General features: G+C 36.5%; 1 protein-coding gene across 1 annotated transcript in view; it reads left to right on the top strand.

Moving 5' to 3' along the window:
• The window catches only part of mlip (muscular LMNA-interacting protein), a 30,522-nt gene extending 11,209 nt beyond the window's left edge, over positions 1-19,313 (top strand). The window contains exons 3-12 of the mRNA XM_055030128.1: positions 1,148-1,285; positions 1,610-3,196; positions 4,231-4,305; positions 5,321-5,398; positions 5,479-5,562; positions 5,673-5,717; positions 7,841-7,885; positions 8,870-8,932; positions 9,009-9,131; positions 18,888-19,313. Coding sequence (XP_054886103.1) covers positions 1,148-1,285; positions 1,610-3,196; positions 4,231-4,305; positions 5,321-5,398; positions 5,479-5,562; positions 5,673-5,717; positions 7,841-7,885; positions 8,870-8,932; positions 9,009-9,131; positions 18,888-19,106 — 2,457 coding nt within the window. The 3' untranslated portion in view covers positions 19,107-19,313. The remainder of the gene's footprint in view (positions 1-1,147; positions 1,286-1,609; positions 3,197-4,230; positions 4,306-5,320; positions 5,399-5,478; positions 5,563-5,672; positions 5,718-7,840; positions 7,886-8,869; positions 8,933-9,008; positions 9,132-18,887) is intronic.
• The last annotated feature ends 3,727 nt before the right edge of the window (positions 19,314-23,040 follow it).

Here is a 23,040-nt window from a genome sequence, read left to right as displayed (position 1 = left end):
TCTTCCAGGAAGCTCTCATCTGGAAGCCTTTCATTTCTCTGACTGTTGGTTATTTAAAGAAAAGCAAGGGAGCTCCAAACAAAATTTTAAATGAGTTCAGATGACTGACAGCTGCCAGTCGACTGATGTGTATTTTTAGGATGATTATCACCATGAAGTCCTTGGCAATAATTTTGCACACTAGAAATTATTGCTCTTTTGAGCTCCCTAGATGTGGGCAAACAACCTTCCCAATGAAAGAGATATTGATTTTTTTCTTAATTTTAAAACGACATTTTCTGCAGACTTTTGCCTTTGCTTGATTTATGAATGTATTCTTACAATTGTGAGAATATATTTTATTTTAAACTACTAAAGTAGACATACAGTAGAAGGAAAATATTGCAAGTTGACAAAATCTTATGTAGGCATGGCCTATTAGGCTATTAGGCAAAACAATGATTGTGTCATCCCTGAGTTTTTTCTTTAATCATCAGATGTGTCATTGAAAGACAGGTTCAGCTTGAATGGTGAATACATCCATCAGTATTTGACCCTTCAAAGATATACAAGAAATTTATGAAATTTCAGACGTTTCTAAAATGAAGACCAAAATTGTCAATAGCACTGGTAGATTTAGGTCGAAAGCTGTTTTTATTAAATCAAGACGTCTCTTTGATGTCATTAAAACAGTCTTATTTTGAAGATCTGGGTCTTAATTAAAGGACATTTTGAAGGGTCCTGGAGGAAAGTTATTAAAATATGGTCACGTGTGAAGGCTTATGTATTCTACACATAGGCTTTCACGAGGCTTGAAGCTTGTTTACTTGCTATTAAAACATCAAAGGTGTAAATCCTATAAATCTGCTCCACTAAACTGAATGTTAATGCATGCCATTTTTAATGCATTTCACTGTGCATAAAATAAACTTGAACTAAAACAAATAATAAATATAGGAAACATAGGAAAACAAATATGCCTCGAACAAATCAGCACCTCCTCCAGATGGAAGGAGTTGCTACATTAATGCCAGCAAGGCATGTGAATTTTCTGGGGCATGTGTTGTGGTGAACCCATGCCCAGCCTTGAAGCTCAGCCAGGCTCTATGAAGTTCACCTCAGCTCCTCTCGGGTTTCACATAAATGTTTTCGCTTTCTCCCCGGTCAGAGCATAGCTGTGTCCCAGGAGAGGACAGCCCGGGAGACCATGTCAGATGAAGACATTTACAAAGCGGAGATTGTCTTTATCAAGGACGTCTTGGAGGAAGGAGAACGAAACACAGTCCAGCTGGAGGCAAAACCACGAGTAAGTCAGAAATAAAATATTCTGCATGATAGTTTTTGTTAAATTTACACAAATTGAAGAATTACTGATATTGCCCGGCATGAATATGTAGTTTCTAATCCATTTAATTTGAACCTTTTTTGTTTAAAAATGTAGTAGGAAGATGATTAACTGATTACAATAAATTTAAGATGATCTTTCAGATGTACATGCTCTGTAACTGACAGATGTAAAAAATGTTATTCTGCAGGTCCAATAGCTTTGGTCACTTGTCTTGTATTGATTCTAAACAAAATTAGAAAGAAAATGTAAAAAATAACACAAATGTAATATTTTTTTCTCCAGTTTAGTCCTTTGCCAGATCATAAGAGCCTCTCTCGAACCAAGGTGTCTCCTTCAGTCGACGCCCCATCTGAAAATATACCCGACCACGAGACCATAGCGGCTGTCTCTATGGAAACAGTTGCTGACAAATGCAGAGACAGTCCCTTGCTGCAGCGCCACAATATCTATGGACACTCTGAACAGAGCTTGGGCTACTTTGCAAACAGAGTGTCTGTGCCAGAAGACAGACCAAGCCCCGTAAACTCTACAGACCTCTTCCCCACCCCGTCTTCCTCCAGAGAGTCCATTCTGTCAGAGGGCTTGGATAAAGAGCTGGGCTGGTATGCCATGCAGCCTTCCTCTGTGGCTTCTCCTGCTTCTTTTAGCAGAACTGTTTCTCAGTGCTCATCTATCCGCTCTGGAGTCTTCTCCCCTGCTGTGGTTCAGATCAGGAAGCACTCTCTCGCACCTGGCTCTAGTCTGATTCACACTCCTCAGGCCTGTTTCTCATCCTGTGACAGCCTGTCCTCCTCCACGTGTCCGCAGACCCCCAGGTCCCGGCATCGCCCCCCTCTCACCCGGCTGTCCCTCCTCACCGCCATCCTCAGAAAAGGTCGTCTTCCTGTGCTGTCTGCCACGCTGCAGAGGCCTTACACCCCCTGCTGGCCTGTTAACCTTGTGACTCTGTCTGTGTGCAATGCATGCTCAGCCGCCTGCAGCGTGGCTTCTATTCCTCTGGATTTTTCATCTCAGCTTTCCTCCTCCACCTCTGTAGACAGTCAAAACACCATTTGCCGAGAGCCCAGCGGCGTTGTCAGTGCTTCTTTGATGGCAGAGTCAAGTAAACATCATGTGAAATGTCTTCAAACTCAGGTGACAAGCGGCGAACATAGAAAAGCTCAGGTAAAGTCACCTCCACTGGCGAAGACCAACAATCTCCCCAAAGCCACCCCACCTCTGTTTCCAAATTTGAAATTAATTTCTGGGACACAGCATGAACAGCCAGCCACGGCGGCTACAACAAATAATCTTATTTCAAAGCGGCATGAGCAGAGGCCCACCATGGCCCACAAGAACCATATTAATAATAACTCCAGAAAACTCTTATCGCCAACTTCTTCATCTATTAAGGAGCCAGAGACCTCCACGCCGCGGAAATCGACTTGCCAACCAAACTCCTCTCTCTGGAGGCTCCAAATGCTCTCTCAGCAGCTGAGATCGCCGCCCGGCTCCCCTCCACATCTGCAGGCCTCTCCACCACACATCACACCTATGAACAACCGTTCCTCTCTCACTCATTTACACCAAACAGCAAAGGTTGGAGGACGTGCATCAGAGGGGAGCGGCCATGTTTCCAGAGGACCCACACCTTCTCAGACTTTTCCAAAGCCCCGCAGTCTGTCTCCGTTTTGCTACACAACCATAGCTTTTCCCGGATGGACGTCGCCCACAAGTACACCCACACCTACGCCCACACCCACACCCTCTCCTGCTCCACCAATCAGAGACCTCACCTCTTCTCCTTCCTTGTCCCTCCACTCCACGCCGTCCCCCAGGCCAGGGAGTGGAATATCAGACTGCAGTGACATGGAGGGTAAAAAAAGAAAGGTAGTGTCCTTGTCTATCACAAGCATGACTTTGATGCACTAATGGTGTTGTTTTCTTTTCCTGGCTCACACTGTTGTCTCATGCTGTGTGATTAAAATGAGCTGTTGTCTGCTGTTAGGATGTCAGGTTTTGTTCTCTGTATTTAGATGTCTGTCTGCACAAGTTTCCACATCAGTGCTCATGACCACACATTTGGAAAAGCTGTTTGGTGTCAAAACTTTGGATTTATGAACTAAAATAATGCAGCATATCTAGTAATGTCTGTTTTTGGATGATGGACGAAATGCCTAACACACAGGGCCAGGCAAAGGATTTAAAGTCCTTAATTTTTCTTTTTTTTTCAGTTTTTTTTCTTTTTTACAATTTCTCACATTACAGCAGAAGAAAATCAAAATATTTTGTTATAATTTCCTTCTTTTCATTAAATTAAAATCTGAAAAAGCCTGTATGCATAATTAATCTCCCCTGAACCAGTAATTTGTAGACTCTGCTTCTTACAGCAATTAACAGAAATAGCACCAATTAGTCAAACTGATTTGGGTCTGAACTGTGACAGGGTTATTCCAATACACACTTACTTTATACATTGTACCTCTGGTTGTATTTTAGTGTATCTCCTTCTGCCCTTCAACTTGTAGCCGCTACAATGTTCATGACAAGGAAAAGCATCCCCATATCATAATACTGCCACTGTTTGTCACCAGAGAAGGAGTTTGTCAAGATTAATGTGTTGTTAGTTTTCCTCCACACATGGGCCAAATTTTTTTATTTTGGTCTCATCTGATGAGAGCAACATCTTCCACGTTTCCTCTTATCATAAGTAGATTCATTTTCTTGATTGCTTCTTATTTTTATTAATTTGGAACATTTTTATGTAGTTTTGCTTTAGGGTGAGTTACAAAGCTGAAATGCTCTGTGAGGTGCATCTCCAGACATTTTACAAGGATATTCTTTCATACAATGACAGAAATATAATTCATGGTTAATTTGTATTCATTGTCTGCTTTTTTTCCCTTCTCCCTCTCCCAAAACAGCATGCACACAAGATTAAGTCAAGCTACAAATCACTGGCTGCAATACCAACAAACACTATTCTCTTGGATCAGCAAGTGAGTTCACATATTTAAGTCTAATCCCTCTTATTAGTCCTGTTATCCTGTCAAACATCCAGAAGATGTTTGTAATCCCCAACAAATTTGCAAAGTGTTGGTAAGAATAATTTATATGTTAATTTATGTCACAGGGCAAACAAAAGTTTGAATAAAATCTTCAAAGTTTTTGAGTTGTGACATGAAAAAAAACTCAAAAAATAATTAAATGTTTCTTGAAGAAATTCTGTAGCATGTTTTTCTTTTTGTAACACTCCTTGTATGAGGAAATACATTTATTTTAGTCACTGAAAATCTTAGCTGCAGGAAGATTTTTCCCAGAACATTGATTTTAGTCACTTTACAAGATTTCTTGGAGAAAGCACAGATTTTACTTTTCTTCTGCTGCTTCCACATTAAAAATTGCCCTGCCTTTTTACTTCACCAAAACTTTTTTGGTAAATTACATATTTTCTATGTGATAATCTACGAAAAGGAACACAAAGGAACAGTATTACTCCCCAGCATTAAATAAACGTTGAATTGTATGCAGTTTTCCTTGATTTATTTCACCTTTCAAGCTTTCCTCTAGCATCGTGATCTTTCAAGTTCTTATTTAATAATGGCCAATAAACTCTTGACTGTTTTCCAGTCATGTGTAATAAATCCTTGCTTTTCAATTTCAATTTCAGTGCACTGAACTTGTAGCGGTTTGGTGGCTCTTGAACTATTTAGAAAAACTAATAAATGCTTTATTATTATTCATCTTTAAAGATGTGAATCTAAAATTCCGAGTACAGCAACAAATATAAACAACGCTGTGAAGGATCTATAAAAATACATAAGCTTTACGTAGTAGCATAATAAAAATAAAAATAAAAAAACAGGCTTTTAATTTCACTACTTAGAGATTGAATATGGTCACAGTGATGTATTTCCATTACTTTGGATTTTATACAGATAATAATTGTTGGATGATGTATTTTGTACTTTTTGGTTGAAACTTGGCCCTTTTTCTCTTTCTTTGTTTTCAAAGGCAATAGATGAAGAAGTGGAAAGTAAAATGAACCACGTTAACTCCATGGGAAGAACTCCTACAGACACCCATGCAGAAGTAAACGGGAACAAAGCTTCTTACTGTATTTGTGGATCGTACTTCATACAAAAGTGTTAATGATCCTATTCTGTCTGCAGATGTGCTCTCCTGCTGAGCTCCGTCAAAAGTCAGAGGACCTTTACGCAGTTATTGATGAGATACTGGCAAATTCCAGTCCACCAGTGAGTTCTGTCATTGATTGCTGAAATTAAAGCCAAATCATGCAACAGCAAATTGTGAAGCACAATATTGAAAGTGAATTAATGGAATAATTGATACACTTTAATCCCAGTGCCAGAAAACCTCCAAGTCTTCAAATACCAAGGAGCATTTTCAGGTAATTTGTAAAATTGTGCTGTAGATATTGGGTCAAAACACACGTTTAACTATGAGTCAATTTGTTGGAGGTTATGTGAGAAAATTACTACAACTTTTGCTTTTGTTTTACGCGAAACCAGAAATAATTTACAAACAAAGCACAAATTGTTGTGGGTGTTTGTATTAAATTTCTGCCGCCTTCACAAAAAAAAATAACTAATGACATTCATCTCTAGAAAATGAATAGTTTAGTAGTCTTTCAAAAACAGATTATTCTTTTTAAAATTATGCCAAGTAATTCACACAATATAAGGCCTGAAGCAAAGATGCTAAATGTATAAAAATATCAGGCACCCATTGACAAGGGACCCAATGTATACACACACACAAACATGCATCTCCCCCCCAACTCCCCCTCCCCACACACACACGCATACACACACACATAATTAATATATATGTCCAGAATTAATATGATTAATATGGTGGGTCTGCCAGCTGCTATCTTTCTCTAAACAGTATTTCAGTTATGTGCTTTGGGCTTCAGTATTTGGATTTTTTATTTTATTTAATATGCTTGGATGCAGCATGTTTCTTAAATAGGATACATGTTCAGTCAGAGTTCAAATTAAAATGGGAAATTACCACAGATGCAAACACTTCCTGCAAAACTGGACTTTGGACTTTTGTAAGAAAGATATTCTCATTCATCCTGCGGTATTAACTGTAACAGGGATTAAAGAGAATTTTGACTCTATATGGTTGGTGTGTATGAGGAAAAAACACATTGATTTTTGATCAAAGGAGGCAGGCTCATGTAGCTTTCAGAAGAAACAAGATCAGCTCAAAGTGTCAAACAGTGTGCTGTGGATTGAAGGCAGATGGTTGTCCAGACATAACTGGGTCAAAAATATTCAGACGTAAAATCATGGTTGATAAACAAAATAAATCAGTAAGGTGTTTTAAGATACACACACAGACATGCACACACACACACACACACACACACATGCACACACACACACACACCCGCCCCCCCACACACACATATCTATATATAGATTTATGTATCTTTATAGAGACACACACACACATATCTATCTATCTATCTATCTATCTATCTATCTATCTATCTATCTATCTATCTATCTATCTATCTATCTATCTATCTATCTATCTATCTATCTATCTATCTATCTATCTATCTATCTATCTATCTATCTATCTATCTATCTATCTGTCTATCTGTCTATCTGTCTATCTATCTGTCTGTCTGTCTGTCTGTCTGTCTGTCTGTCTGTCTGTCTGTCTGTCTGTCTATCTATCTATCTATCTATCTATCTATCTATCTATCTATCTATCTATCTATCTATCTATCTATCTATCTATCTATCTATCTATCTATCTATCTGTCTGTCTGTCTGTCTGTCTGTCTGTCTGTCTGTCTGTCTGTCTGTCTGTCTGTCTGTCTGTCTATCTATCTATCTATCTATCTATCTATCTATCTATCTATCTATCTATCTATCTATCTATCTATCTATCTATCTATCTATCTATCTATCTATCTATCTATCTATCTATCTATCTATCTATATATGTATATCTTATATATATAGAAAGGTATAGTTTTCCAATATTGCTCATTTATAACAATATTATTTGAAACCAATAAAAATTTTTCCAATTTTTATTGGTTTAGACTTCTTCCTTTTTGATCCAGTGTCTCCTGCGGTGTGAAGATGAATTGCTCTTTGGTGACCAGTTGTGTCGTAGAAATCAGCGTGTTGTCAGAATAACCTTCCCCTTTCAAGGAAGCTGCCTCGTCACGTTCTTGTGCCGTAATTGAAACATTTTGGGTTTCAATGTTCCCAACAAAAAAGCTTACATCTATGCAAGGCTCTGAGTTGTGGAGCATTTTCCAAAATGTCTTCTTTCTGCTGCTGAGCAGAAATCTTAAGCTCCTCAGGACCCGAGCTCAGAGGATAAGAACCACCCGCGGTGGGTGAGAAGGGTATTTATATATGTATATATATATGTATATTGCATATTACATTTTTGAAAATTCGTTTACTTATTGTTAGGTGGAGCATGTCTCATTTTCACACCAGATTGTTTTTTTACACCTTACTTTTTCATTTTCAGCACAGACCTTCATTTTCCAAATCCTTGGGCCGTGAAACCAAATATGTGAGTAATTGACTGTTTTTCTTTTCATTTATTTGAAGGTGTTACTCCCAACAGAAGCTCTGCAGCATCTTGTTGCTGCTTGTATTTTATTATTTACTTATTTATTTTATACAATATCAGTCCCTAATTAGTTTTCCCACTGAATTTAGGACTGTTAAATTAGAACATAGAATATATTTTGGAAAGCTCATTTATAACAACATTATTTGAAATAATGATGTTACCTACATAAAAAAAAAGCTCTCTTCTGAAGGGAAGAGCTGGTAGGTAAAACCAAAATCTTTACCTTGACACAATAAATGTAAAAGAACTTTTCAAATGCAAAAATGGTTTCCAATGAGTGAGGTGAGAATACCCATGAGGAAAAATTTATTTTGTCTTAGTATAGACACAGAAAGTAGGAAGAAAATATTCATCAATTATATTCATGATTTGGCCCTTAAAATGTCCCGAAAAATAATTTTTTCTTTATTAAATACACTGTGGATGTAATTTTTTGACATTATGATTCCACTGCATTTTACATTTTAATTTCTAATAGTGAAGTATATTTTGTCAATAAATATACATTCGCTCCCACAAAAACACTGTTGGGGAATTCATGCATATTAAATTGATAAAATACATAACTGGAGTGTCTGCTGAAACTTTCATTCAAAATCCAATTGACATTGTTATATTTCATATGTATATCATCAGAACAGGCGTACAGGAAAAAGAATATAAAATAGCTCTTGTGTTTTTACATGTAACTATTTCTTAAATACACAATAATGCAGTGCTATTAAGTTATTTTTCTTGTTCACACAATCAATGCATAAATAGGAGGCCTACATGTTTTTCTTAAACAGTTTGTGTTCTAGAAATGCACACACCAAGAATGAAGTAAACAACTACTGTAGCTGTGCATACGGTATATTCTTTATTGCTTTCAATCTTCTGTCATTATTTCCAACAAGCATTCAGTGCTTTCTTTTTATTCAGGCATCATTGTGCAGCCTGCATCCATCTGCCAATAAGCAAAGGAATCCAACAGATGTCGAAAAGGTGCAAAATCTTTCACCTTGTAAATGTTGGTATATTAAAACTCTGCCCGTAACAGATTGTTGTTCTTCTTGACTAGACAAAACCTGGGATGATTCGTCCGATGTCGGCTATTCCAAGACTTACAGAGGAGATTGAAGATCGGTTTAAATCGATTTCCTTGAGAAAGTATTTTCAGCAAGCCATGCCTGATAGGAAAAAGGTGAGATTTATGATGAGTTTGATGAAGAAAAAAATACAAATCTGGGACTCATTTTGAGTGACAGAAAACACTTTTGTTTTTATATCTGCCCTATTTGGAGTAGTGTTTGAGAAACTTAGTACCAACTACCTGTATGCTGGGATAAAGTGGTAAGAAAAAGCACAATTCACCAGACTCCTTCCTTACTTAAACTAATGAACCTTCTCTTCTCTCTCTGAGCATCACTATGCGGCATATCAAACATAAACTGCTGAGTTTAGTAGTTCTATCATAGTAGAGGGCAACAATATGTAGATCCACTTGGTGGAGCAAATTGTAGGTTCAGATATCAGTTGCTCGGGTGACTGTCATGGTAAATGAGAGGAGATTCTGTTCCTTTACATTAAAATAACGAGGTGCCTGACCCTGACACTGATTCAGACTGCATATTTTATGATCTCTGAGTGGAGATGTGCAAAGTATCCATAAAACAAAGACACTGCTTTACATGGAGCAGGGCTGGCTCTAGCCATGTTGGCATCCTGAGATTTTATTTGGTGCCATCAGCCTGTCTGAGTAAACCACAGAATATAAGTTTTAAAGTTCATCGCATCAGCTAGTAAATCCATCATTTGTTTTGTTGTGAGGTATAAAAACCACAACTTTCATCGGGATCTAGGATAGGAAAGCCCAGTGTCTCTGAATGATGAGCAGAAACTACAGCAATTTGGTAATCAAGAGTCCAAGCAGGATGTTTGAGGAAAGAACTTCCTATAAAGAGATTATAATACCAAAAGCCAATTTAGTTAGGGAGCTGAGATTAATTCTCAGTGAAATTGAGTTATTTTGTTATTGCTCCAGAACCTTTTCAAAAATTCACCTTAAACATGTCAAACATGTTAGAATTAGCATTTTGACAATGAGCAGGTATCACCGAACAAGCTGAGTACACAACATCTTCAAGGTTGAGGACAGGCTGGGGATTTGATATAGAAGGATTATGAGTCATGTCAGTTGTAAGGAATGTATTTTTTGTTTGTTTATCATCATTGTCTAGGAGTAGTGTTTCTCAATCCTGAGCCTCGGGGTTTTCTTTTTGACCTGATCTGAATAAGTGGGCGATGAACAGGCCTCTGCAGCAGGTGTTGGCTGGCAGGAGCTAATGCTATCACTTGAATCAAAGCACACTTGATTGCTGGGCAGTTGTGTCTGAGGACCAGGAATGAGGAAATCTGCCCAGGAAAGAGCAATCCCCTTATCTGGAATGTGTGGACTGTGTCCACTGTCCACTGTGACCAATCCACACTTTATATACGCAGTGTGCAGAATGTGCTCTATGTCCACCTTCAGTTAATAGACGTTTTGTTGGGGAATGAAAACAAATCTAAAATTGATCTGTTGGGGTCAAAACTTGGAGGGATGTTTTTTCCCTCCTGCTTTCTCTTCTTGTGATACACAAAGATCAACAGCATGTGTTGTTTAGCCTGTAGCATAATTAGGGAGTGCAGTAACGTCTCAACTGTTATTGGAACCTGGTGCAGGTGAATTCTGGGCACTCACAAAACACAAAGCAAACACATTACTGTGTTGTTTTATGTTCAGGAAAGACAGAAGTGAAACTTCTTCTGAGATTACTGTGTATGTCAGTACTTCAGTTTTGAACACAAACAGCATGTGAACACACATGGTTGCATGTTTGTTTGCCCATCTAAAAGATACGTGCGGATTAGTTAATCCAATGCATTTTAATTAGATAAAGTAGAACTATCAGCTACTATATCACCAGACTTTTTACTGTAGAAACATCTTCCTTTGAAACTTTCCACAATCAGGGGTAACACCAGTGTCATTTAATACAGGATAGATCAAACAATAGGATGTTTTGGAAGGAGCCCAGCTTTAATGTCAGTGTGAGGTATGTGGCTAAAGGTAACTACTCTTTGTACTCATCAACTAACTAAGTGGCTTGTTTCAAAAAGTTTGCTCTCTGCTCACTCTAAAGTTTTAACAGACAGTTTGACAACTTTATCAGAATCATCTACTGTTATAGTTAACATTTTCCCCAAGCAAATTCAATGTAGATTTGGTTTTCATCCTTGAAATACCTGAGAAAACATAGCAGCTCAAGCTGTGCTGCTTCATACATGATCTTTTACACTCTGCTGAATATATTTTTCATAAGTTTAAGTTTCAGATAGCTGTTTTGATGACATTTTTGTTAATGTTATTGTTCAGAATCCATTAAATTTAAAAAATACTTGAGTTATAACCCAAAATTTTAGAGTTGACATAAGGTGAAAAAGGCATCATGGATGCAGAACAAGATCAGCCCACGCCAGTTCAACCTTACCTTATACACCCCCTAGTCAGACAGTCAAAGCCACTTTCAGAAGAAGACAGGATCTCTGGCAAAGGTGCTTTAACACAAAGATGACACTGACAGTGGCTCACATACTGTGAAGAAAACCATACACAAACCAACAGTGGGTTTGACAGCATGTCTGCCAAACCCACTGTAAAAAATCCCTTCAAATGTGGAAAGCAGAACTGGAATCATAAACGGCACATTCATCAACATGAGTGTAATCAAAATGGTGTGTTGTAGTAAGTCATGATTATACCGTTGTGGGTCACTAAGTCAAAGTCCAGGGCTGTTTTGTTGCCTCACTCCATCCCTGGTTGCCGGACTACATGAGATTTTTCTCCCCAACGCATCACCACAACAACTCTTTGAGGAGACTTGCATGAAATCAGTTATGGTAACATTTAATATCCCCTTCGGGAGAGAAAGAATTTGTGAATTGAATTGAAGTTGAAATCTGTCGTTCGTAATTTTGAATTGTCATATTTCATTTTATGTAAATGATTTCAGAACCCTGAGAAAAACCTCAACATTTGTATGTTGACCTTATTTATAACTGACAAAAGCTGTACTTTTCTTTTTACCGTGACAACAGATATCAAGGCTGATGCAGATTTGGTCAGAGTTGACTTTCTGAATTTGTATTTTTATTGTTCATGGTCTTGACAATATGAGTGACTACACAAGTGAGCTCTGGTTGATTAGGCTTATTGCTTTATTTGCACACAAAGCCAGGAAGATGCATCTGATTACAGACACTCACGAGGTATTGTGCATATGCATTCTAATGCCAGAGCTGAAGTGATGTACCTCTGCAGTTAAGTAGCTAATTTGCTGGCATATTTGGCTGACAGGATTCCCAGAACAACACATCACACGGGATTATAGCCACAGTTGACTAATAAGAACTCAAGTCTCAAGAAAGTTAACCGTACAAGTGTTTAATTACACATCTCAGACAGCAATCTTAGAAAGGTTGAGGAATTTTTTTGTTTTTACCAGAGATCATTATCAACAGTTCATACATATTTCATAATATAATGATTAAAATGCTTCTTTAATTCTAATACATATAAAACATACAGAATAATAAGTATCAGAAAGATGTTTTTGTCTATTCTGATGTTACACTGTAGACTGTGAGATGAACATTTTCTCTCTAGTTTATCAAGTCACTGACACTCCACAGTATGAGGCAACATTGCCTGCACTGCAAATAAACTCATCAACCGTAGTACCAACCATAGTAAAACACAATGTTGGCAATGTGGCACATTTTGCAGATGTTAGTCAGCTTATCTGCTGCCTACTCTTTCCTATTTTGGGCCCTGCTCTGTCAGTTACACTTACAATGTGTTTCTGTGATTACTGCCAAAAGAAGGCAGCCACATCACCACTCTATGTGGTATTCTATTGGCTCGAATTTTGAGACTCTACGATAGCGAAAAACTGAAAGACAAAACATAATAACCACACAGAAAGAGCTTAAGCAAAAAACTAAAAGGCTTGAAGGAGATGGAGAAACAGACAGGGTTACGTGAAACCAAATATTAAATTTTTTTCACACATTTTGAGCTGGAAGATGAGAAATGGAACGAAAAAGAAGATACGATCTCAATGATTAACCAAATTCAAAATACAATCAATTTTAAATCTAATTTAAAGCCAAACATTCCTTTTCTATTAATTAGCTGGAAGGAATCAAATTCAGTGAGTATTTTGTTTAATGTTAATTACTGATTCACACTTTGTTCACTCCCAACTACATTTTGATAAAGCCTTCTTGGAAGAAAAATCTCACACGTTGTTTTTCTTCTGCTCCACAGACAGATTTTGTTGGTCAGAAAAAAAATATCTCTGGAAATAAATTCAGATTTGTGGCTGAAAAAAAAAATCACAAGTTCTTGTTTGACATACATCATTTAATCTTAAATTAGATGAACAGCAGCATTTACTAGAAATCTGAAAAGTCTCCAGCAGTATTTCTTCAACCATTGATGCATCATATTGTTTGTTTTCTAATCCCTTGACTCTCACATCAGATGCTCACAGAGTGATTCAATTTTTCCTTCAGAAGCTGCTGATTTTCTGGCTTGTTTCCCAAACTTCTTGTCAGAAAGATTCAACTGGAGAGCGGTGGAAAATTGTGACTGCTCTTGTTGCTGTCATGCAATTTTTTAAATTTACATCCTTCCCTTCTCATGTTAAGCACACTTCACTTCAGTGAGTCTATAAAAAAAGGAAGTGGTATTCTGTTCTGCCTAGGAAAGACAGGTTAGAGGAGTTGAAAGTAAAAAACGGTGACATTTCTGCTTACACTATAGAAACTCACATTTTCACATATATTTCAGAAAACTTTCTACAAAGAGACTAAGGGTTTAGAATTATTTCCCCCTTCTTATAAAGAAGGGCTCTGAACTTTTCAAGACCCTCAAACTGTCTAACACAGAATATAACATATAAAACTTGTAGCCAAGAAAATCTGAGCTTCTCCCCTTCTGCAAATTAACAGGCTTTAAAAATAAAGTATAATATCATGAAAAAACAAATCTAGTTTATTAAAAAAACTACAAACTCATTACTTATTTATGTATATGTCTGAACAAATAGCAAAATCAGCATCGCCCAGTTTCCTTTGTTGCCACAACTTTAATTTTATGTCAAAGAACATCTGTGACACATCAATGACTGATCATTGTGTTAGGCTGACCTTTTTGTCCACTTCAAGCTAAGTTCAAGTGGACAAAAATTGAAACCACAACAGCTGTGTCATTCATTAAGCATAGGGACCCAGAGGTTAGGTCTTTCTCAAAAGCACCCAGACTTTGTGGCACAATATGTAGATTTAGGCTGCAGTCAGATGACAGTTTTGACAAGGTTGTGTTTTGGGTCACGTAGAAAATAAAACATTAAATCAGGTGGTGTAAATAGGCAATCAGTAAACTGATGGTAGTTTACCATGGTTTCAATGTTGCAATCTATATTTAACTCAAAAACACTTTGAAAGAGGTTTTGAGGTGAAAGTGTTTAAAAAAATTTGTGAACGTTTCTGCAGATTTTAAGAAAAAAACACCAGATGGTCCTTTCTATGATTCAGACTGATGAAACAGATTCAAAGAAGATAATACTGACAGACATGCAAAATCAAGCCAGATTACACTGAAGTCAAGGATGAGAGGTCTGAAGGAGTTAGGGAAACCTGGGCATGCAGCTTCACAGCAGAGCTGTCAAAGCATGGACCTAGGAAAAGATGAGGTGGCTCCGTCGTGCAGGGTTGAGGTGAATGCACAGGAGCTGAGAATAGCTGGTGGGTCCAGGGAGTTCATCATTATAGAATCAGAACAGTCTTTGGCAGAAGCAGCAAAAGTGTGAGACAACGGACCAATAAGATACAATCACCAATCACTTCACTGACAGAGAAATTACATTTTCAGATTCTGTTAGGGGGAAGAACAGTGAAATTTGGGCATCACTTCTTTTGAAACATTTGATGTAAAAAAAATAAAAATAGGAGAAACAGCATTGAAAAGTATAATCAACTTGCCTATTTCCCCACTTTGCTTTTTGGCTTAAATAATGAATGATGCTTCACTAAAGCTAACTTATAATTCACGTGTAAAATTGGTAAATTTCATGTCTCATTCAAATCTGTCTGAAGGATACCATTTCTCCATCAAGAAACCTAAATTGCTTATATTATGAAAGAAATAATGTATGTAAAAACCCAAAACGTTAATAAGAATTTTGATTCTTATTAAGGTTTAATACCTACGCACTGAAACAATCAACTATTTCCCAATTTGTAATCACAATTAATGATTAATTCGCTCACAAGACAGAAACAAATAAAGGAGAAACCTCATTGAAATGCAGAAAGAGTTGGAGGATTGCTGTTCAGACAATTTTAAGCCAAAAGTATTTTCTTTTTTTTTTCAAAGACCTTTCACTCTGTCTCGTTCTTGACTGACAGTTTGTCCACATGACTTAGATTTTCTGAATATGAAAAAGAAGTCTAAAGAAAAACTTCAAAAACTAAATTTACACATAGACAAAAGAGAAAGACTTCTTGATTGGGCTCCAGAAACAACCTTGTCATTGGACACAAGGGAGTTTCTCCATTTGGACTAGACACCGTTTTCTTTCTTGGAACCAGTTTTGAATTCTGCTCTGTGTTTCGACACTTCTGTGAGCTTGGTTTCTCTCAGCAGAAAAGGGTCATCAGCCATGACTCACTCTGTTTGCTGTCTCTCGGGGGAATTTACTCTGAAGGTAGAAGGATGTCCAGGGTCCCTCTCTTTTGAATTTTAAACCTAACTGTGAGCAGAAATAAAAAATTACTTCACTGAAAGTTTAAAGAGTATTCAGGTGAATAAAAAATGCAATCAAAGTTTGAACAAGTGAATCTAACTTGTTTTGGTGTGAGTGGGCAGAGCTTCGTGTTTCTTTCACACCCCCAGTTGTACTTTAACCTACAGAACAAAATATGTTGTGATATTTATCCATAAAACAACCATAATTACTGTGACCCCAAGCCTAGTAAGTGTTATGTAATTCTTCAAATGTGCTTCTTCTTGACACGATACTGTTGCTGCAGAGAAGGGAAAGTCAATTAAATTCACGACATATGTAAAAAATGTGTTTCTCACATTTTACTTAGTTATGATTTGTTGTTACTTTAAGATACGGCTTGTGAATAATTAGCAGGTTTAGTGTCTTGTAGACACGTCAAGTTCTGAGACAAATTAAGCTCATTTAATAGCAACCTGTAAACATAGCAATGTGCAAGAAAAAGAAGGAAACACTAATTCCCTCTTATCAAAATATGTTACTTCAAATAGTCAGAAAATATCTCAACTTTTGCTTCAGTGAAAGCAAAACAAAACGTTGCCCTCAATACTGTTTCAGAGAAATAAATACATTCATACGGTGTTTTCAAGAAAACATCTGTTAAGATATTGGAAATTTGTCAATACCTTTATTGCCTTCACTTTTCCCAAGGTTTAAAATGTTCTACTGTGTTTACTAACCTGCTTTATTTGTGACAAAAACAAGACAGAAGTATTAGAAAATATAATAAAACATTCAAAAGAAAGAAATGTACCTTGGTCCAGTCATCTCTGAGGTTTTTTTATTGTAGTCCTTATGTGAGTTGAACCTTGGTGACTGGAATCATTTTATTTTCTGTTTAATTCAAGGCTGTATTTCTTCACTTCACAATTTTGTAAAGAATCTTGGTACTAAATACAACTATAGGCTATCTTCAAAACATTTTTATTAAATTATTTTTGGTTATTTAATTTGCTTCCCTTGTTGTACAATCAACACATTAGGCAGATGTTGGTGAAAATTTGCTTTTACATACTTCTAAATTAAAATAAAAGCCTTTGTCAGGAATGTTACAATTCAATCTGTATGAGGTGACATAAACTTGTATAACAGTCTCCACACAGTCTCCCAATTACTGAATTGTTGGTCTCTGCACTGTTTAAGGCTTTCTGCTTTCATGCTTTTTGTGCTAACTTTTATGTGAATAGGGAGAATTCCAAAAGCGGTAAAGTGTGTCAAATTTAGGCTCCACAAATTAAAGAAATGCATACATGCATTACATTGAGACAGATATTTTTGCCTATTCTTCTGTGCAAGAATAGCTACAGCTTTGCGAGATTGAGTTTACTGTCTTCAGTGCCAAAGGGTATTTTGCACAAGAGCACAAGGTGATCAGCACAACTGTGCTAACATTGTTTTGCTTGTTTGTTTTTTATATTTTAGATGGAATAAAGTTATGTCAAGGTGGATAAAATATCAGTTTTAAATGAAAACCTTCAGGTGTCTTAGCTGAAGATAAAGAGATGACATTTTTCAGCACACAGTGAGTCCTAGCATGTGTTGAAAACAACAGTCAGTAACACCTGCACAAAGTAAAGATTTTGGAAAGGAAGAATATATTTTTGTAAATGCTCTTCATGTTTGGCCCAATGACAATTTGGTATTTGAAAAGATTACTCTAAACATTAACAAGTAAATAAATAAATGACTAAAAACATGCAATATTTTTTGTACTTGAGCAGCTCTCAGCCTGGTTTGGTGCTTTTAAACAGAGAATTGGCCCTAGAAAGAGAAAGCAGCAGGTGGTAAGAAAAAGCACATCTTCCAATAATGCTAAAGCTGCCTCCTCTGTTCAGTTCAAAGTCAATTCTAGTTATCTTTTCTCCCACAATGAAACCAATATTTATTGTTCAGTCACAAGGCCTGTCACCTGTCAGACTGTGCCTTGTACAGAGACAGAACTCTAACCTCACCATGAATTCACACGTTGCTATAAGTTTGAAAATTAATGAGCTGACTACACAAACTTCAAATAAACAGGAAAACAGCAAATGGTGGGAAAGTATGAATGAGAAACATGCAGGTTTTTCGCAGAAGTTTAAAAAAGGAGAGGAATGTTTGAGAAGTATGGTATGTTTTCTGTTTGCACCATTTTTAATTTTAGTATGAGACAATTTTCTTTTCTCTGGCTCAAAGCTCTGTGCACAGCATGAATAAAACTTTGTAATGACCCCAGAATAATGACTCTTTATTGATCATTTCTTCCAACGTGTGGAATCAATATGAGTTTTTCAAAAAGCTCAGTGCCAATAGTTTTTAAGAGCTTTGCCAGCAGTTTATTTCAAATTGCAACAGCTAGATGAAGATGCTGTGCAGAATAAGAGATTTTATCTGTGAGTCTCTCAAATGCCACATCAGCTTGGAGCAACTTCATTTTGTTGATAAGCCTAAAACTCAGTCATATAAACACCAAACAAGAATCAGTGTTTTTTCTTTTGGAAAACAGAAATGGAAGCACAACTTTGGATCCTCAAAGTTTTATTCGGTTAAATAAAATTGTGTTTGGGATCAAGAAATGTTCTAAATCAAAGAGACATGCCCAAGTGAAAATGAGCAAATATGTAATATCTTAACAGTTTTGTATTTTATATTCAAAATAATATAATGAATATTATATTGATTGTTATATAATGACTTAGCTTATTTATGCAAATGAAGAGTATTAAACAACATTAGATCATGTTTTCTTTACATATTATTCATAGCATATGGTTATTTTTCCCATATTAATACTTCATATCATTAATACTTCAATATCAATTAAATATTGGTACTGAAAAATCAATAAGTATCTGTTTTTATTAATATATTTGGTGACCCAAAGGAAAGTTGAAAGATAGATCTTATAAATTTGTTTTAGTTATAAGTAGTTACTGAGATTTTTTCAATAATCAGTGATATTTGGTCATGCACACTAAAGTCAAAAGGAGATTATGATCACAACAATGCTATTCTGTCCATTTGCCCCTGGCCTGCATCACTGTCACAGCATTGACATAGAGACAAATATATATCCTCTTTCATTCCAGGTGGAAAATACCAGACTTGCAGCGCGGACGGATACCTTTATGGATCCAAAAGAGAAATTGATGGAAGATAAGACGACGGCAGAAAGAAGAGGTCTGTCCTCGGTTTGTGAGCTGCACATTAAAGAGTCTGACGAGCAGCTTGGTCTGACTGGAAAAGAAGCAGGGACATCGTTTGGTGCAACTGACAGGAACATGGAAGTGTTTGAAATGTGTATGTAAAGCATTACATAAGTTGTTTCTCCAGCAAACAGTCATCTGCTCAAAATTTGAAAGATTAAGGAACAGATTTACAATTTATCAGAATAAGTAATTGAATAATTTTGTATGACTGCTAACAGTTGCTGGCAGTAAATGATAAAAAGAGATAATGAATCTGCCATAAGTCAAACAACTCTTTTGATACAGAATAAAGATGTTGTCGGCTGGTGTCTGCTTAATTTTTAATGCTTTCTTCTGACATATTAAGATGAAGTATTGTCAACTTGAAAAGGTTTTAGAAATGTGATAGTTGTTTCTTCATTAATCAGCGAAACATAGAAGCATGTTGTTGAAATTCAATATTTACAGATGAAGATTGTCATGACATCTCTTGAAAAGAGGACATTGTGTAATACATTTATATATTTTACAAAAACAGAGCCATAAAGTAATTCAGATTTGACACAGATCTGTTTAACTACAGAAAAGTAGCTCTTGCTTAAGAGGAGTTTATGATGCATTTTATTAAATAATAATACTTCAATATCAATTAAATATTGATATTGAAAAATCAATAAGTATCTGTTTTCATTAATATATTTGGTGACCCAAAGGAAAGTTTAAAGATAGATCTTCTTATAAATGTATTTTACATGCTGTATGAGCCTCCCTCATACAGCATGGCATCATTATAAAATAAGAAATATCTCTTGTAAAAATCTGCAATTAAGTTTAAGACAAGACAGTTTAGTTGTGATGTTAATCCAGTTTTGCTTGGTTTTATATTAATTATTAATAACATTTCAGATTAATTTATGCATGTTGAATCATTTTAATGAGAAAGTGGAGGTTGGAAATGACCTCTGACCTAATCTAAGCTCCACTTCTGCTCGTGTTTTTGGCCTTTTGGTATCTTCTGAACATCAGGTCTGGATTAAAAAGAAGGCTGGCCAAGAAGTGGCTAAGCAACACATACACATTAGGCTGACCTAGTTAAGAACGGTAGTGAATAATTGGAAGAGTGCTATTAAAACGTATCGGAAGATAGACATACCTATGAGATTTATTCTGTGTCCAATGAACAGTTTCTGGGCTGATTTGGAGGAATATTTTGATGAGCTTCTTAAAAAATCAGCAGGCGACAAATCTTGCCACTTATCTACTTATCTCCTAATTGAAAGCTTTGGTAATAACATGTGAAAACACCAATCAGACTCCAATTACAGTGAGAAGTTAGTATTGCCATGAGCCCCTTTAGCTATTGGTTTGACTGCAGGCATTTAAATAGTGTTCATGAAAAGGGAGGAGAAATGGGGCAAAAAATAGCAAGTCTAAGTATAGAAAGTATAAGTAAATAAAATGATATAAATGTACTGACAAACCTAAAAGGTCAAATGTGAGAAGTCCCTCAGTAAACTGGTTTTATAAGAATGGTTTGAGATGCCAATGACTGCAGCAATGACTTGGTTAAAACATGTTTATTGTTGCAACGTGGGATTTATTCCCCCAATGAATAAATATATTCAAATTAATTAATTTTCTGTTGTGAGATTATGCCACAGAAATTGTGAATACATTTATCTGGAGGCTTTTCAAATTTTTGTCACAAATGGAGGGCACTAAAGCAGTAATTCTGAGCCAATGAGCCAGTGGATGTTTTTCTTACATCACAGGATGGTGTACTAAATTATTTATTCAATTCTGTGACCTCCACATCTCCAATGGTTTATCCCTTTCTACAAGCAGTGCATACGCAAGCTTCAGTTCCATAACTTTCCCTTTGCCCCTTTTATTTATATGTCATGCTGTGACAGCAAGAAACATTGAAACTTTGTAGCGTAGTTACCAAAATATTTTGTGTCAAATTATGAGCCACACTAATGTGTCCTTTGATACAGCTGCCACGATCTTTCTATTTCACTTGAAGTCAGTGAGTTATAGATGTGACACTGTGACAGAAAGTTAGTTCTCTGGAAAGTTGTAGATCAGAGGGAGCCAGCAGTTCCTGTAAGTCTGTATATGACCATTCTGTCACTTCGGCTGCTATTCTGAAAGATATGCAGTGAGAACCAGACAGTCCATAAAAAGTTGTCAGTGCAGCGGTTACTGTTGTGATTTCAACCTCTCTCTGGACTGAAGATGGCACTCAACAGTTAATGAATGTACTCTAAAAGAAGATCTAATTGATTTTCTCTTGATGTGTCATTGGGTTTTGACAAATCTTCAAATGCAAGAGTTCTGCACTCTGGTGTAACACTCAGTGGACTTCAGCAGTCTTTGTGGGTCTTACAAGGGAGTTCAGAAAAACTTGCAACGTAAAGAACATGAGAAGACAGCATCGTCATCAAGGAAGGATCATCAAGGCAAGCATGATCAGACTCTCTTAAGTAGAAGCTGTAGACAGGATAACTAAAAGAAAACTGGACTTTAGTCAACATGCAAAGTGGTGTATATAGAGGCAAACCAACAGCTCACATAACAACTAATCAATATGCTATGACAATAGTGAGGGGAGGCATAGTATCATAATGTGGAAATGTTTTTATTCTTCAGCTGGGACATGTAAGCTGGTCAACAGTAAAGGGAAGATGCAAGGCTGTGGTAGGTAGGGATCTGGAGGGTAATGCAGAATCACCCATGTGATAGACAGATGACAGATCTGATGGCAACACTTTATCATGACTGAAATGGAGCAGTTTCCAGCAACAGCAGCAGCAGACATTACATTCTCATATCCTGTGAAGTTAGGAGATACTGCCAAGGACTCTTTATGTTTAGCAAAGTAAAAATTAATGACAGAAAAAATGTTGGCTTTATCTCGCATTAGTGTACCCAACTTTCAATTAAATGCTTATTGCCAAAAGATATATTTTAATCAATAAACCTCTAAGGTTTGATTTCTAGTCTCATTTCTCAGCTTTACTCAACAGGAACAAGGAAGAAGCTCAGGAAGATAAAGAACCGCAGAGAGCCTCTGAGGCAATGATGATAGAATCACAGCAGACTGGATTGGCTTAACCAAATCCGCAGTGAAGATGTTATCATTTGAATCATGATCAGACTGAGGTTTTCACTTTTTATAGTGAAAACATCTTTGTATAGTGAAAACATCAATTCAACTAGAACTTGATGAGTTAAATTTTTCTTCATGGTATTATAAAATGAAGTTTCAGACAGTAATGAAGGTAGGAAAATGCCATATTTTATTTCAGTTAGGGTTTAGGAGTTAATAGGGCTCCCCTCATTGTTTCTGTAGCTGAGCGGAGAGCTGTTCACTGAATGTCTTAGTCCTGCAGAGAGGAAGGATAGAAAATAAGAATCCAACAAAGGAAAGGCTTAGATGTCAAAAAATTGCCACAAGATCATCTAGCTGGAAAAGACACAAAATGAAAAAAAAAAGATGTGGCACAAGCAGCCCACATCTGACTGGAAGCAGAAACACCCCTTTTAAGTTGCATTCTTAGTAGACAGTCATACAGCAGAAATACATTAGTTTTTAGATACTAATAACATTTTGTTAATACCTAAGTATACAAAACTGTTTTTGACCTCTCAGATTTTCACATATTTTACAGGAAATAAAGATTTTGTTTGGTGAAAATGACATGAAAATGACAATTAGAAATTTTGAACAAGCACATCCTAGAGGTCCCTCCTTCTTGCTCTTTGCTGCAGCCCTCCTCCCTCATAGTCTGCTGACAACTTAAGACATTTAAAGTTTTCTTGTAAGGTCGTTTCTCTGTAATTAGGACATCTGCAACAGATCGACAATCTTGAGCTAGAATGATGGTACACGCTGTGTGAATGAGGGTGTGAGCATCATTTAAACAATCATGACAGATGGTGATGAAACTGTTCTCCTGGCTATGATTGGTTGTTTGTGACTCGGAATGTTAGATGATTGCAAATTACAGTAGAACCACTGGGAGAAGGAAAATATGCTTGATTTTGTCAC

Source organism: Poeciliopsis prolifica, unplaced genomic scaffold, assembly GCF_027474105.1.
Source record: "Poeciliopsis prolifica strain line A6 unplaced genomic scaffold, Auburn_PproV2 SCAFFOLD005, whole genome shotgun sequence".
In the NCBI taxonomy this organism is placed as follows: Eukaryota; Metazoa; Chordata; class Actinopteri; order Cyprinodontiformes; family Poeciliidae; genus Poeciliopsis; species Poeciliopsis prolifica.
This window is presented reverse-complemented; position numbering and strand designations above follow the sequence as displayed.